The 17689-nt window shown below is 36.1% G+C and overlaps 1 protein-coding gene, 1 long non-coding RNA gene and 1 pseudogene across 2 annotated transcripts; 2 read left to right on the forward strand and 1 right to left on the reverse strand.

The window, feature by feature from the left end:
• Positions 1 to 749: 749 nt before the first annotated feature.
• LOC129902158 (early nodulin-like protein 3) lies at positions 750 to 7575 on the reverse strand (annotated as a pseudogene).
• Positions 7576 to 9627: 2052 nt separating this feature from the next.
• On the forward strand, positions 9628 to 16224 carry LOC129902720 (COP9 signalosome complex subunit 5a-like). Its single transcript, XM_055978097.1, has 6 exons — positions 9628 to 10169; positions 11899 to 12180; positions 12311 to 12458; positions 12581 to 12663; positions 15673 to 15750; positions 15845 to 16224. Exons 1-6 carry the CDS (start codon positions 9747 to 9749, stop codon positions 15932 to 15934), a joined length of 1104 nt encoding a protein of 367 aa, XP_055834072.1. The 5' UTR covers positions 9628 to 9746; the 3' UTR covers positions 15935 to 16224.
• LOC129902721 (uncharacterized) lies at positions 12673 to 15544 on the forward strand. Its single transcript, XR_008770149.1, has 2 exons — positions 12673 to 15325; positions 15409 to 15544. It is a non-coding gene; the product is annotated as an uncharacterized LOC129902721 (long non-coding RNA).
• Positions 16225 to 17689: the final 1465 nt, after the last annotated feature.

The raw sequence follows: 17689 nt of genomic DNA on the forward strand, positions 1-17689 counted from the left end.
ATGAAGCCTTGAGGCATTGATTGGAGCATAGCTCAAGGTCTCAATTACATAGATGCTTTGCCAGATTTAGTCGGGGGCGATATCTAGCAAGGACCATGATTTCTTCGTCGTTTAGAAGAGATTCATTCCATGTGTATTATATGCTTACAGTTACATGTAAGTATGCTTTTAAACTTCTCAATTGAGTGAGATCATGTTTATGTTTGTTAATATTTTACAACTTTTTGTTCTGTTTTTGGTCTCGCAGAGAATTGTCAAGTCTTCACCAATGCTGCACTTGAAAAGACATACTATGATTCGCGCTGGAGATACATTCTGATGCCAATATTGGTCTCACAGATATGTATATGTTATTTTGGTTTTTAGTTGTTGCTTCTTCATTTGTTTATATTCTTTTTTGGATAATCCAACAAATAGATTTCTGATAATACATATCAAAGGAAAATAGATTTCATGTAATACATATCAAAGTTCACATTAAAAACAAAACAGCGAAAGTGTGTCCATGAGCATTATTCTTTCGCCATCTGAAACAAGTAAAAGTTGTATAGCTACGACAGGTTTTGTGAGTTCAACTGAACTTATTCTTTTCGACTTGAACTATATGCTTATATGTGTGCAAAAACAAAAGAAAGAAAATGCATGCATACATATACCCCACTTTCATTCTGAACTCATTAACCGGTTATTATTATCTAATTTTGAAATACGCTTAGCTAAGTTATCCTTATTTTTATCTTCATGATTTCACCTCCCATTCATGCATCTCTAACCCTTGTTGTCAATTCTTATCATCATCTTCAACTGGAGCTGCTACATTTACATAAAGCTTCTGGCCATTAATGCAATTAGTATTGTTGCTGGATTTGAAGAAATAATCTCCAGGTACCAACATGAATGTATTGACACATAACAGTAAACATAACAACAATTAGTTAGTAGTTAGTGATGTAAATGTGTAGTTGTTAGTCTGTTAAACAATTTCTGTTAAGGAGTAGTTAGTTTGTTAATAGTAGTTAGATATGGCTAACTGTGGTTAACAATAAATTAACCACACTATATATATGTACATCAGTAAAGGAAGTCAGAGAGATTTTCACTTTACTCTTCTTCTCTTCAGATGAAATAATACTCTCAAAATTTCTCCCAAATCTCTTAGGTCATCTTCTTCAATTCACTCATCTCTGCAGCTTCTATTTCGACATGGTATTAGAGCGAGTCTTCGATCAGAGAGCTGAAGTCTGTTGGAGAAACGATTGAAGAACTGGAGTTCGTCGGAAACTGGAATTCGTCGGAAAGGCTTAATATCACCATTGAAGTTCAGAACTGAAAATCATGGGTGAACTCTCACAATCACAAGCATCGATTGAGAGAATAGTTATAGAGCACGGCCATCCCTTGTATGTGCACCCATCGGACACATCGGGATGTGTTCTAGCACCGGTGAAACTCACCGGATCTGAAAATTATGAGGTATGGAGTCGAGCTATGAGGATCTCTCTTTTGGGCAAGAAGAAGCTAGGGTTCGTAACTGGCACATGCACGAAGGAGTCGTTCGACGAATCACTTCATGAATAGTGGGAGACGGTAAATGCAATTGTACTATCGTGGATTATGAACATGGTATCAGAAAGCTTGTTAAGCGGCATTGTGTATGCATCAGATGCACGTTTAGTCTGGGAGGATCTGAAGGAGAGCTTTGACAAGGTAAATCGAGTGCGAGTTTTCCAGGTGCACACAGCTATTGCAAGTCTCAAACAAGGAACAAGCCTAGTGTCGGTGTATTTCTCTAAGCTGAAGGAGTTGTGGAGTGAATACGATTTGATAGCTCCTTCTCCAAACCGTGGTTGTCCAAAGTCCAGAGACTATATTGAATATCTACAAGAACAAAGGCTAATGCAGTTTCTGAGTGGTTTGAACGAATCTTACGATCAGGCTAAGCGGCAAATTTTGATGAAGTCCAGTGCACCATCTGTAAATCAGGCATATGCCCTAATGGTGCAAGATGAAAGTCAACAGTTAAGTGCTGAGAAATCCAATCCCATAGCAATGCAAGTCAAAAGAAATGATAGCTATAAGGGAGGTAGTCCAATGTATTGTGAGCATTATCACATGCGAAATCATACAAAGAAGGAATGTTACAAACTCGTTGGATATCCTTCAGAAAGGGATAACAAAACCAACAGAAAGGTGGAAGGTGCATATGATGGCTACAGGAAGGATAACAACTATCGTGAAGGGTGAAGGATGGAGGAAGGATAGATACAGAGAAAGATACAAGAGAGATAACAATGAAGGATGGAAGAAGGAAGCACATGTTGCAGTGGCAAATAATGCAGATTGCTGTCAAGGGAAACATGCAGGTAATGCAGGTAAGGATGATAATGGAAGACAATATACTGAAGACAACAGAAGAAGTGATGACAAAAGTAACCATCATAATTCAGAATACCAGTGCAGGCATCATGGCCATGATTCTGAGGAATATCAAGCCCACATGACAGGTATTGTAACTTGTCTAATGTCCCATCTAGAAAAAAGTGAATGGATAGTAGATTTAGGTGCTTCACACCATGTCACTGCAAGTGACAAAATGCTTAAGAGCATTCATAATCTACAAGCCAATAAAGAAGTACGGATGCACTTACCAAATGGAAGTACAGTGCCAATTACACACACAGGAAGTGCGGAATTATTTGGACAGGAGAGAATCACAAATGTGTTATTTGTGCCTGATTTTAAATATAATTTACTGTCAGTATCACAATTAACCAAGGAGTTATGTTGCTCAGTGAATTTCTTCCCTGATCACTGTATCTTTCAGGATCTCTACATTGGCAGGGTGAAGGGGATTGGTAGATTGCAAGGAGGACTATACATTTTCCAAAGGGCAGCTGAAGGTTCTGATGAACAAGGAAGAGAAGATGTGAGACAGGTTTACTTAGCAGATGCTGAGGAAAGATGCAGCCTATGGCATAGAAGACTGGGCCATCCTTCTATATCCACAATGAAGAATATGATGGAATTCCAAAACAAGATTGACAGAAATGTGCATAACAATTGTAGAATCTGTCCATTAGCAAAACAAACTAGATTACAATTTCCTTCAAGTGTCTCTAGAACAAAACACTCTTTTGAATTGATTCACTTAGATTTGTGGGGTCCTTATAAAACTCCTACTTTTGATAAGAAGAATTACTTTCTCACTATTATTGATGATCATACCAGATACACTTGGGTCCATTTATTACAGCTGAAGACTGAAGTAATTGTGGTTTTGAAACAGTTTCTTGCACTTGTGAATACTCAGTTTAACTGCAGGGTCAAGACCATTAGGTCTGACAATGGTACTGAGTTCTTTAACTCTCAAACCTGTGAGCTTTTGCAGACCCTAGGAATACTTCACCAAAGCAGCTGTCCTTATACACCTCAACGGAATGGGGTGGTGGAGAGGAAGCACAGGCAAATTTTGGAGATGGCAAGAGCTATCAAATTCCAGGCTTCTTTCCCAACAAAATTCTGGGGCTTCTGTATTAAAAATGCAGTATACCTCATGAACAGGTTACCATCAAGTGCCCTGAAGGGCAATACTCCTTATGAGATGCTACATCACAAGAAGACATCCCTTGATCATCTAAGAGTACCTGACTGTCTATGCTTTATTACTGCATTGCCTAAATCAGACAAATTTGCATATAGAGCCAAAGAAGTTGCACTCATGGGATACTCTGAAACTCAAAAAGGCTACATTGTACTTGATTTATCTACTAACAAATTCTTTGTTAGCAGGGATGTGGTGTTCCATGAAAATACATTTCCCTTTAGTCACATTGCAGACTCAACAGATAGCACATTTCTCCAACTGAACCATATTGATGCTGCATATGACTCCTTTGCCCCAGCTCATCTTTGCCAGTCTCCACCAGTAGGAGCAAGGGGGACACACTATGCTACTGACACTGACAAGGATGTTGCTGAAGATACAGTGCCTGATGCTGAAGAACCTGATGATGCACAGGAGAATGCACAAAATCCATTGGCTGTTGCTCCTCCTGCTGTCACTGGCAATAGACCGTCCAGGTCAACCAAGCAACCTGGGTGGTTGAATGACTATGTTGTCAATACTAGCCATGACCACATCTATTCTATAAACAAATATTTGTCATATGCAGGCACATTAGAAAACTATAGAAGTTATTTGGCTAAGTTCTCAGACTCAGCTGAACCAAGAAATTTTAAGGAGGCTTCAAGGGATGCAAGGTGGATAGAAGCTATGCAACAGGAGATCAAGGCTCTTGAGGACAATCACACTTGGCAAATTGTTGATCTTTCACATGGAAAGAATGCTGTTGGCTCCAAGTGGGTGTACAAGATCAAATATAGGGCAAATGGGGAGGTAGAAAGATTCAAGGCAAGGATGGTAGCAAAAGGATACAGTCAAAAGGAAGGCCTTGATTACCATGAGACCTTCTCTCCAGTAGCAAAAATGGTCACTGTGAGATCAGTGATTGCACTGGCAGCCTCAAGAGGGTGGAAGCTTCATCAAATGGATGTGTACAATGCATTCTTGCAAGGGGACCTTTATGAGGAAGTCTATATGGAGATGCCAGAAGGGTTCAAGAGACAGGGGGAGACCAAGGTATGCAGATTGCTGAAATCTTTATATGGCCTGAAACAGGCATCAAGACAATGGAACATCAAGCTGACTGATGCATTGATAGCTGTAGGATTCATACAAAGCCTTCATGATTATTCACTATTTACAAAGAAATCAAGTAACAACATTGTCATAATACTTGTATATGTAGATGACCTTCTTATCACCGGAGACAGCAGCAGTCTCATAGAAGCAGCCAAACAGATCCTGCAGTATGACTTCAAGGTGAAGGACTTGGGGGAACTCAAGTACTTTCTTGGTATAGAAGTTCTGAGATCACAATATGACATCATCCTTAATCAAAGAAAATATACATTGGAGCTCATATCAGAGATGGGCTTAGCTGGCACAAAGCCAGCTGTCACTCCATTGGAAGTTGGAAACAAACTAACCACTGTGGAATATGACAAGGTTGTTGGAGTTAAAGGAGATAAAGCCTTGGAGGATGTTTCAAGGTACCAAAGGTTGATAGGAAGGCTGTTGTATGTAACCATCACTAGGCCAGATATCAGCTTTGCAGTCCAAACACTGAGTCAATTCATGCAAGAGCCTAAAGTCTCACATTGGGAAGCAGCTATAAGAGTAGTCAAATACCTGAAGAATGCACTAGGTCAGGGCCTCTATTTCAGAGCACAACCTGCACATGAAATTACATGTTGGTGTGACTCAGACTGGGCAGCATGTCCCAATACAAGGAGGTCTATTACAGGATATGCAGTAAAGTTTGGAGAGTCTCTAATCTCTTGGAAATCAAAGAAGCAGCAAACAGTGTCCAGGAGTTCAGCTGAAGCTGAATATAGAAGCATGGCAGCAGTTGTTGCAGAAGTTACTTGGCTGCTGGGCTTGTTCAGTGAGCTTGGAGTAAAAGTTCATCAGCCAGTAGCTATTTGGAGTGATAGCAAGGCAGCGATCCAACTTGCAGCAAATCCAGTCTATCATGAGAGAACGAAACATATAGAAATTGACTGTCACTTTATAAGGGACAAGATAAAGGAGGGAATCGTCAAAACTGAATTTGTAAAGACAAATGATCAACAGGCCGACTTGATGATAAAGGGATTGAACAAGCAGCAGCATGTGTATTTGATGAACAAGTTGAGAGTGCTAGATGTTATGCACCCTCCAACTTGAGGGGGAGTATTGACACATAACAGTAAACATAACAACAATTAGTTAGTAGTTAGTGATGCAAATGTGTAGTTGTTAGTCTGTTAAACAATTTCTGTTAAGGAGTAGTTAGTTTGTTAATAGTAGTTAGATATGGCTAACTGTGGTTAACAATAAATTAACCACACTATATATATGTACATCAGTAAAGGAAGTCGGAGAGATTTTCACTTTACTCTTCTTCTCTTCAGATGAAATAATACTCTCAAAATTTCTCCCAAATCTCTTAGGTCATCTTCTTCAATTCACTCATCTCTGCAGCTTCTATTTCGACAAAATGCTATAGCTGGACTATCTTTATACTGCCTTGAAGGAGTGTTGGAATTGCATGCATAATATTTGTATTTTCCATCTCCAGCAAATCCTCTGGTTTTTCGAATCTAAACTCTACAAATAAAATGATATCCACATATCAATGCTTGTCTTGAATAATCTTTTTATTCAATAGGTATATATGTACACAAAAAATAACTTTCTAAAACATAAATAAAGTTATGAATCATATTCAAAGTACGTAGTTTAGATGCCACGAAATGAGCTATCCTTGTCCAAAGGGAGTAAATTGACACCCCCTTCGCCAAAAGACTGACACTTTTATTGATTTGATTTGGTTTATGAAGTTATAAAACAGATAAAACTGATTTGATTTGGTAAATGAAAAATACGAACCAAAGAACCATCTATGTACACCCCTAAAATTAGTCAGTACCTTTATATCCTTCCAAACACGGCTAAAGAAAGACTTCAGGCCAAATTAGATATGAGGAAAGGTTGAAACGACGGGAAGAGTGCTTGGTGAGGAGACAACATCGGAGGGAGGAAGAATTTTCGCGAATAAGGAAACACATAGACTCTGAAAGGAAGCTTACTTTACCCCCCTTGTCACTTAAAGGGAAAGCCAGAGAAGGGGGCCTGCTGGACACTCGCCTTCGGCTCCCAAAATAGCATATCCAAATTATAAGAAAGCCTATAGTCGCTACAATTGCCGAATTTGCATTAAATTACAAATACGATTTAAGTAATAAATGCCCTTGAAATTGGTAACCAAATAATTTTCTGAGATGAAATATTTTCCTTAAAGAATTAAAGTTTTACCTAATTGATCTCCAGGTTTTAACTTGACAGTTGCAGCCCAATCTTGGTAGTAAGCAGGGTAAGGAGCAGGCCGCCAGCCATAGCCTTCTCCAACAATATCTCTCTCTGAATTTATCAAAATTCCAACAACAAAAAGTAGCAAAATAATAATAAACTGCATATTGTGGTATCTTTATTTTTATTTATTTATCCTACTATTCGAAGCTATATAGCAAGTGAATTACAACAATTAGTGCAATTGAACTAAAACTGCCTTTTATAAATGTTCTACTACTAATCCAACACATTACGTTATTAAAGTTTGTGTTAAATGTTGAATGTTACAACAACTGTATTTATAACAAAATTAACTTTACATTAATCCTTCCATGTATCTCATTTCAACAATTGAAACAGACCGAGGCAGTGTGGCGGTGAACTTAAGAATCTTAAGAGAAAAAAGAGAATATTTATCTTAAAGAGGTTTGAAGAAACGTCAACGACGGCTAAGTTTATTTATTAAGAAAAAAGAACATTATAAAAAACTTAATTAATAAGCTGAACTATTGTGAAATATATGTGGAACATGAATATTATCATGCTTGTTTTGGAATGATGACTCAACCAGTAGAATTTTCAACTGTAAATTACAAAAAGTTAGACTATTTTTTTGGTAAAGGAAGATTAAATTATATATAGCAAAATACAACTACAAAGGAACAAGTGTTTGAGACGTCATATTACTTCGTGCATTTACTTACTATGTTAGAAATTGTAGGTACGATAGAAGTAGTTATTACATTAGTTTCATTTATACTTGTTCCAATTGAATATTTGCACTAGTCAAAAAAATATATTTCGTGCATAGTAACTAATCAAAAGAAGACATGTGATATTTGGCTCAGAATAACAATTAAAAAATAAATAAAAAAGAAAAATTATATTTTACAGAAAAAGAAAAAAAACCTTCTTCCCCTTTTCTTCTTTCGCCAGAACCCTTTCCCCGCCGCAAACACTACACACACTAATGCTATTTTTGTCCAATTTTACTCTCTTTCTCAAACATATTAAATTTATTGATATATTTTCTTTTTTCTTGTGTTGTGAGTTCTTTAGAGTTTGAATACATCAACAATTTCAAAGAAAAATATCAGATTCGTATTAGTCTTGCCAGAAAAAATGGAGTTTCACCGGAAATAATGAACACCAAAGTGATGAGACGATCGATCACTGACTGGAGAGATTTATGGGTACAACGACAATACCATTTTATTGGACGAAAAATCTAAGATGGCAGATTTGAATGTTGTCGTTGGTCGTTTGAAAGGCTAAGGAAGAAGAAATATATTGATGATGGTAGACTTGTGGATGGTGACAATAGATCTGGTGGAAAAAGCAAGTTGGTGTGGAGAAGGAGAATGGCTGGAAATCAAGAAAGAAGGGGAAGGAGCTGTGGAGGGTGATGGCATCGATGGTTACGATAGTAAAATGGTGGTGCGCGCACCAATTGAAACAAAGTAAAACCTTTGCGAAATAATGTCCTTTCACGCGCTTTTCTAATGTGTATTGCAAAAAGGATTTAATCAGTATAAATTTCTATTGTGTAAGTATTTATTAGATACGAATCTTAATTGAGGTGAAATATGAAGATAACTTTAAATGATTGTCCATGACTTAAACCAAGTTTTAAGGATATATTTATAACTCATCTGGACCTATTAGTTTAAGTAAAATATTATTTATAAAATCTTTACTAAATTTATTTTACTGTCTTTTCTTCATATTATCATCAGGCCCATTAATCAAGCTTCCAAAAAGAGCCTAAGGTGAACGATAATGCTACTATATCATTCAAGAACACTTAGAGCGACTTACATAATAGAGTGTTAAAAGACTGTTTTTATGCTTTTATTGGGGTAGAAAAAAACATTTGATAGGCTCCAATGGTCCTTCACAGAATATTGAAACAGAATTGTTTGGTATGTAAGATAAAAATAACAATTTTGGAATAAAATAAAAAAATATTTTATTCCATGTTTTGTTATGCGCATTAACTAATTCTAAATTTATTTTATTCTACTATTTGAACTAAAATGATGAAATATCTAATATCATGAAATATTCAATCCATAAAATTCTTATTTATAAATATATTCAATTTTTATAAAATATTTACCAACCTTGTTATATAAAATTAATCCTTTTATACTTGGGTTTGATGTAATTGAGCTGAGTATCTTTCGAAAATAACCTCTCTACCTTTACAAGGTAGCAATAAAGTCCGCATACACTCTACTCTTTCTAAAACTTTGCATATGTTATTATTGTTGTTGTTATATAGAAATTAATATCTATACACAATTTCCATTATACAAAGAAGTTAAATGTGTAATTTTTAAAATACTATCTAAAATTAAATTATATTGTTAAGGTTCTTTTAATTCTTTAAATTTCTTCCGCTTTGAAAACAAGCTTTGTTTTAAATTAGATATAATATATAAATATAATCTTTAATTTGATTTTAGCTGATAAATATAATTTTAAATTTTATTAGTGTACAAATAAATATTTTAACTATTCAAAATTTAAATAAATAAATACATCCGTCTACTTAACATCCTACATGATAATTTTCTATTCTATATGGTGTTCTAGGACATATTGAATTTTATATAAATTTAAATATTTATTTATATATATTAAAAATTAAGAACATAAATGCAAGCTAAATTCAAATTAAAAAGACATATTTACTTATATCTACTTATTTTTCTTCTAATTAACCCTTTGTCGAATAAAATCAGAGAAGAGAGCTCCTCAATTGCATCTTCTCCGAAGTTCAGTTCCAATGGACGCTTTAAATTCTTACGCATCGTCGGCGGCGATGGCACAGCAAACCTGGGAATTAGAGAACAACATCGTGACGATGGACGCGCCGTCGGGGTCGACACCGGAGAACTCCGCGTCGGACGCCATATTCCACTACGACGATGCGGCACAGACCAAGTTCCAGCGGGAGAAGCCGTGGGCGAGTGACCCTCACTACTTCAAGCGCGTGAAGATCTCTGCTCTTGCTCTTCTCAAGATGGTTGTTCACGCGCGTTCCGGAGGTACAATTGAGGTCATGGGACTCATGCAAGGTAAGACGGATGGAGATGCTATTATTGTCATGGACGCTTTTGCCCTCCCTGTTGAAGGCACTGAAACTAGGGTTAATGCCCAAGCTGATGCATATGAATACATGGTCGAATATTCACAGACCAACAAGCAGGTTAATGCCTTTATCCCTTTTTTTCTTCCTTTTTATGTTGTGTTGTCGATAATGGAGAAGGGTACACTAGAGCTAAACTAGTCAATGTACGGAGAATTTTAGGATTCAATAAATATTGGAAACGGGTTCAAAAGGGGCAGAACGGTAAGTTGATAGAGTAAATACCTGTTCAAATGGAAGCAAAAATGAGCAGTGAAGGTTTATATAGCAGATCCCATCAAGTATGAGATTGAGGCTTTGTTCTTGTTGGTGTCCGGGCCAGTTTGCATTGACTAGTTACCTATTTGAGCCTCGTGGGTGCACCAAAGGCTAAAAGAAAATCAAGTTTCTTTTTTTCACGAGTAACTAGAATACTGTCAAGCTTGAGTTAATTGATTTTACTTGAGGGCTGTGTGACATTTTCACAGTCTATGATGGATGGATGTTGTACCATGCGACTTAAGTGGAAACCTGTTTAGTCCAGAAGAAAATCCTGTTGCATTGTCTTAAATTAGGCTTTAATTCGTTGGTGTTGTAGAATTTGTTAATTTCTCTTTAGTTACCTACATAATATTTGTAAATTTCTTTGAAGAAATAACAAGAGATATGATCATTTCTGTGTTTCTTATATTATTACTATATAAGAGTGGGGCTTGCTACTTGATTTGAGGTCAGGATGCTCCTACAAAGAGATTCTTGTTTGGTATCTGAAGTTAATAGAGTTCAATCTCTCCAATTACATGTTAGCATGCTCATGCCGTTGCTTTGGAATGACATCTTAGGGGCACTCATTCCTAATTCTGTAGTCATAAACCTTTGCTGTCCACGTCCTCGAAAAAGGCCACCACACCCATGTTGGATCCTCCAAAAATGTATAACTTTTGGAGGATCTGACATGCTCGTGGCAACATTTTTGAAGGATCCGAGCAGCATAGTCATAACCTGCTAGTAGTCTGGAATATATTACGTAGGTTACTTCCATCATCATGCACATACACATGAGATTCTTGCGCACGTGTCATGGCTGCTTTTCGCGTACATTTTTATAATCATTAGCAAAAATTCAATTCTTTCAGATGATCTAGCTTCATGTGCATTTCTATAATCATTTTCTTGGAGTCTCTCTCTCTCTATATATATATATATATATTATTATTATTATTATTATAATTTTTTTTTTTTTTTTTTATTATTATTATTATTATTTTATTTTTTTTAAGTTACCTTTGGGGTAGCCTAGTGGTTTGGGCTTTGGCTTGAGACTTTCATGTTGGAGGTCTCAAGTTCGAAACCCCTTGCTAGTGAAAGGAAGGGGTCTGTCTTCTGGTCGAGCTCGTCGCACTGGGCTTGCCTAGTGCGGGTTAACTCTCCTATGTGGTTTGCGAGCTATTGCATAGGAGCAGATGTTTTACCCTGTGCGTATCCAAAGGGTAGTGGCTGCGGGTTTTCCTTGTCAATTAAAAAAAAATTAAAAAAATATATTTTTTGAAGTAGAGTCTATATATATATGTGCATAATTTCAGTAGTTAGTAACCTTAGCTGTTTATTTGAGCTTCAGGTCAAAAAACTTCCTCAGGTCATAGAATTCAATCTTGCTGCACCTAGAAATTCTTTTGAGCTGATTATATTTTATCTGTATACATTGTTATATAGGAATTATACATTGTGTGTGGATTTGTTTTCTGAAGTGGAGTGTGCTTGTCCCTGTAGTTTGTTCAGACCATTCTCTTACTAAGACTTTATGGTATAGGCTGGTCGGTTGGAGAATGTGGTCGGGTGGTACCATTCCCATCCTGGCTATGGATGCTGGCTCTCTGGCATTGATGTAACTACACAAATGCTTAACCAGCAGTATCAAGAGCCCTTTCTTGCAGTTGTTATTGATCCTACAAGAACTGTTTCTGCTGGAAAAGTTGAGATTGGTGCCTTTCGAACATATCCTGAAGGATATAAGCCTCCAGATGACCCTATCTCAGAGTACCAGACCATTCCTTTGAATAAAATTGAAGACTTTGGAGTACATTGCAAGCAGGTCAGCTTTTTGGCATGAGCGCATTTATGTTAAATGCTATTTGGCACTCACACATTTATGTTAAATCTAGGACTTCAACTTCAGATTTACTCTTGACTTTTAACTCACCAACTTGTCTCTTAATTTGCAGTATTATTCATTGGATATTACGTATTTTAAGTCCTCTCTCGATTGCCATCTCTTGGACCTACTATGGAATAAGTATTGGGTGAACACACTTTCTTCTTCTCCTTTGCTTGGAAATGGAGACTATGTTGCTGGACAGATATCTGATCTTGGTAATGTCATTGTTGCCTACATTTTCCACTTTCTTTAATCATCGTGATGGTTTGATGCCTGGACATGAGTTTACACAATATTGAAACACCTCAAAATTAGTTGATCCCATTAACTCATGCAGCTGAAAAGTTGGAGCAAGCTGAAAATCAACTGTCTCATTCACGTTTTGGGCCGTTAATGGCAGCCCCTCAAAGGAAGAAGGAGGTAATTTATTTTTGGTTTTCTCTCTAGTCTTGAGAATGCATACTCTAACTTACAAGTCTATCTCTTACTTTGTTTGAGAATATTAGTTTGACCAATTGGAAAAAAAGAATATTAGTTTGACAGTTTTTACTCTTTTGTATTTGTTGAACCATTATCTTTGAATCTTTTTGACATGTCATTTCTATTTAGACATTATCAAACCTAGGTAATATTTTGTGCTTACAGAGCGGCTATTTTTGGAACTTTGTAACTTATAGCATACTAGGCCTCTTGATCATAATTCATATTTTGCTGGGCTATGAAACTGTTTTTATAATTAAAATGTGCAAGGATATGCAAAGGGAAGTAAATATAAATATGCCTCTGATTGTACATGTTCATTTTTCTCTTCTCTTTTAAATGGTGAGAGTTTGCTAAAACGTATATACTGGAGCACCTAATTCATTCTTATGTAGTTCAACTAGGAGAAAGTAATGCAATACAAGAAGAAAATCGATTGATTATGGATTAGGTTCATGCAACTCTCAGCAATAGCTTGCACGTGAAACCCTTATGAAAGGGAGAAATGGCCATGATTGTATGAATGAAGAGTTCTCTTACTACTTTAACAGAAGATATTGCAAAAAGGTATAGTGGATAGAGAAAAGTCTCATTCTCATGTGAATGTGTGTGAAATAACATCTCAAATGAAAAACTAGCTCATTATGATAATGTGCCAATGTGATCCTATCTTTACCTATGAACGGTTTGGTCCTCTATTACAGTAGACCTGCAGAATAAAGGCATTTGTCAATTAAGAGTGGTGGAAAATAATCACTTGCCGAATTATTGAACATCTTTGTTTAATACCAACAAGTGCCTGTGTTTTCATCGTTACATTAGGGTTTTGAGGTTTTTCTTTTGGAGGTAGGAGGGGGGAGCAGACACATATAAGTGATGAGAAAGCAGTCAAAGGCAAATGAGTGGAAAACAAAAACTATAGGATTATATTAGCAACTAACCTAGTGAAATTTTGAGGATAAACTTTACAACAACAACAACAATCCAGTGAAATCCCACAACGTGGGGTCTAGGGAGGGTAAAGTGTACGCAGACGTTACTCTTACCAAGGTAGGACGGTTGTTTCCGAAAGACCCCCGGCTCAATAAAAGCATAAAAAGAGGTTAGATAAGGCTAAGAAGTTTAAAGCGATATGGGAAAGCAAAAACTTTGTGATTACATATTTGGTAAATCAGTCTTATGCCTTGGGCACTGATTTTCAGCCTTCATGTGTTCTCTCTACTTCCGTTTGCACATGCAATATTTGTACAGAAGAAAGTAGATCCCAAAAGCATTGAACCAACCATTTCTATTCCCCCATTTCCGAAGTCTATTTTAGTTGGCATGTAACCATTTGGTTCAAAATTAGTGGTGGAAGTTACAGAATTTGAGAGGTGTAAGAGGCTGGCTATAGTGGATGTTAGGAGTGCTAGAGGCGGGCCGAAGAAGTACTGGAGTAGGTGATTTCGCTGGACATGGCACACTTTCGGCTTATTGAGGACATAATCCTAGATAGAAAAGTTAGGTTGTCGAGAATTAAGGTAAAAGGTTAGTAGGTAGCCGTGCGTTGTAGCACCTTTAGGTGGGTGAGGCAGGGTCTAGTCCCCGTTTCTCCTACTAGTAGTATTCTTATCTTCTGCTTCATCCATTTGTTACATGTTGCCGTTATTGGTAGACAAGAGAAGGGAAGCGAGACTGAGATGGTTTGGACATGTGAAGAGGACATGTGCAAATGCCCCAATAAAGAGATGTGAGAAGTTGGATATAGTAGGTATGAGGAGAGATAGAGGTAGGCGAAAAAATTATTGGGGAAAGGAGATTAGACATGTCATGATCTTAGATAAGGGAAGGTATAAAGGCCGCAGATTAGGGTAGAAGGGTAGCAGGCAGTTCAGCTTTGACTCACTTTTCGGCGGGTTTAGGCTTGGTGGGAGCCTGGGAGCACTGTGTTTGTTTACTAGTCATATACATGTATTTCCTTTTCAATTACCGCATTATTTAGTTACTGTTTCTTTCTCGGAATGCTTTGTATTGCTTTTCTTATTAAGTGACATGTTTTCTTCACTATCGATTTCTTTTTGTAAATACTTTAATTTGTTGCACTTGAGTTGAGGGTATTTTGGAAACAATCTCTCTACCTCTACGAGGCAGGGATAAAGTCTGCGTACAGTGTACTCTCTCTAGACCCCACTTGTGGTATTACGTTGGGTATGTTGTTGTTATCTAGCATGTCTTGGTTTCTCGTTTTAGTTGTTATGTATCTTGCTAGTGCACTTGTCATATTTTCCTTGCAAACAGTTTCGTTTTTCTTTCTTTTGAGTCTGACAGTCTATCGAAAACCTCCTCTCTACCCCACAAAGTTAGGGCTAAGGTCTGTGTATATACTATCCTTCCCAGACTCCACTTGTGGGATTATATTGGTATGTTGTTGTTGAAGTTGCAGCATCCTTCGTGGTACACTCGTGACAAGTTAAAGATCCATGGTAGTGAGCAAGAAGATGAGATTCACAATTGACTAGTCAACACCACATTGTCTGGCAGTTTAAAATCACAATTACTGGTTATCTCTACTACTATTTTAGAAGCCCTAGTAGAAAGGGATGAGCTTGATGGAAGTACCAGGGTGGAGCCTTTCACTTTCTTGTACTTCTATACCCTTTTCATGTATGTTTTGTGAACCATAACATCAGTAATTTGCTGTGGTAGGTGGTGATGTGCCATATTGTTTCACTTCGCTAATTGTATTTGCGCTATTGGGCTTGGTTATGCAATAGTTACCTAGTCTTGATCTTCAACTTCAGGCTATGTATTGACTGCTGTCATATTTTTACTTCAACTTTCAGTAGTCTTTTGCCCTTTATTTTTTGCCTTGCTTACTTATACTTGCTTCACTAAATTGCAAAATACAACATGCATCATGCAACTTTGGTTGCATAGTGGTACTAAATCTGTTGGTCCGTTGACTTGCAGGAAGAATCTCAGCTTGCTAAGATTACACGTGATAGTGCTAAGATTACTGTCGAGCAAGTTCATGGCTTAATGTCGCAGGTATATGCTGTTGTATTTTACTTTAGTTGCATATCATTCTTTGAACATCCAGCAATATTTTGACAGTCGGATGTATTTATCCTTGGTTTTTCAGGTTATTAAAGACATTCTTTTCAATAGCGTTTGTCAGTCAGGCAAGTCGCAGACGGAACCCTCTGATCCAGAGCCCATGATCGAAACCTGAAAACTTTTATCCTATTAATCCGGATGTAGATCTGTTTCTAGGTTTCTTTTTGCAGTTCACTATACATACAACTTTATTATATGTAGGTCCAAAGAGGTGAAAGTTTAAGGTGATTGGCTCCCGAGATATCAGTTATCATTGCTGTTTAACGTTTTGGATATTTTGCCAAATCTTTGACTAGCTCTTTTCCTTGCCTTCCTTTCTTTTGTTATTAGAAGTTCTGTAAATCGACATGTTGGGTCACAGTAAATCATGAACCATCCTTTTATGAATCGTATTAAATATGGAAATTCCTCTGTTGACCTCCAGAGTGTGTGTGGGATGACAAAAATCCCTCCATGAGTTCAAGCCCTTGAACCTTTGGTGTCGTTGGCTACTTTTCCGCATTCTACGATTGTGGACATGTTCAACCTTTGTATAATAGGTGTTTATACACAAATATGGGTTAAATCGGGAAACAAACTTAGAATATAATATTTTTCCTATAATGTTCCTATTGGACTCTGAAAATATTGCAAAAACACTAGTAAAATTTAAGCAAAGTTTCAATTATTACATACTTTGTTTTCTCTTCTTTTTTTTTTTTTTGAAGTTTATACTTAAATTATTGAAAGTGTGAGTTTCATACCTAAATTATTACTTATTAGTTTGAGAAAAATATCTTAGTGGTATGTGTAAGACACTTTTTCTACTTTTTAAAAAAATCTTACCACATGGCATTCCACTTGAATAAATATTTCATTTTGGCAAAAAATAAATAAACTATTAATATTAGTTAAAAGTGAAAGACTAGTATTTCTATCCTCTAAAAAAAGAAATTATTTTTAATAAAAGAAATTACATTTTAAAAAAAGAATTAATTTTTTAAAAATAAAATTTAAAATATTTTGCTCACAAACTCCACCATCCCCCCCCCCCCCCCCCACACACACACACAATCCCCATCCTTTTATTTTTTAAAATTTTGTAAATTTCTTTTGCAAAATATTTTACAAAATTCATACTTCATCCTCTCCCCACTCTTTTCTAAAAAATATTATTATTTTTATTTTTTTAAAAATAAAACTGTACTCACCCCATCTAATCCTCCGCTCTTAATCTATCTATCTATCTATATCTATATCTATATCTATCTATATATATATATTTCTCGTTTTGTGTTAGATATGTAAATATATTTTTAGGGAAATATTTTTTCCTATTTGCGTACTTTGATATAATAGAAATAAAATTTTTATTTTAAGAAAAGTCTTGCAGCAAGTAAAAAATGTTTTCCTAAAATCATATTTATATATCTAACACAAAACGAGAATTTTTTTTGAAAGCGATGGGTTAAATAGGGCAGGGTAGAAACTTTTTTTTGTAAAAAAAGAAAAATATTTAAATTATTATTTGAAGGGGGTGAAGATGAAGTAAGATTTTTAAAAATTTCTTTTATAAAAGAAATTTAATAAATAAAATAAAATTAAAAAATTGGAGGGGGGGGAGGGTATGGTGACAGAAAATGGTGGAGTGAGGTAAGAAAACTATTTACATTTTATTTTATAAGTATTTATGGCGGGAAATAATAATACTTTAATCTTTAATTTTAACTAATTCTAATAATTTATTTAATTTTTGTTAAGGTGGAATGTTTTGCCCATGTGGAGTGTGATATGACAATTTTTTTAAATGAAAGAGAAAGTGTAGTACACATACCATTAGGGGTGTTCACAGGTTGGTTTTGGATCAGTTATTGGTCAAAATCAAAACCAA

This window comes from Solanum dulcamara, chromosome 9 (genome assembly GCF_947179165.1).
Source record: "Solanum dulcamara chromosome 9, daSolDulc1.2, whole genome shotgun sequence".
Classification (NCBI taxonomy): Eukaryota; Viridiplantae; Streptophyta; class Magnoliopsida; order Solanales; family Solanaceae; genus Solanum; species Solanum dulcamara.

Bases quoted from the DNA above. Each gene is read 5' to 3' on its own strand.
- LOC129902720 (XM_055978097.1), top strand. From the start codon at position 9,747: ATGGACGCTTTAAATTCTTACGCATCGTCGGCGGCGATGGCACAGCAA. The intron at 12,459-12,580 runs GTAATGTCATTG...TAACTCATGCAG, and splicing joins TGGACAGATATCTGATCTTG to CTGAAAAGTTGGAGCAAGCT. The intron at 15,751-15,844 runs GTATATGCTGTT...TTGGTTTTTCAG, and splicing joins TTCATGGCTTAATGTCGCAG to GTTATTAAAGACATTCTTTT.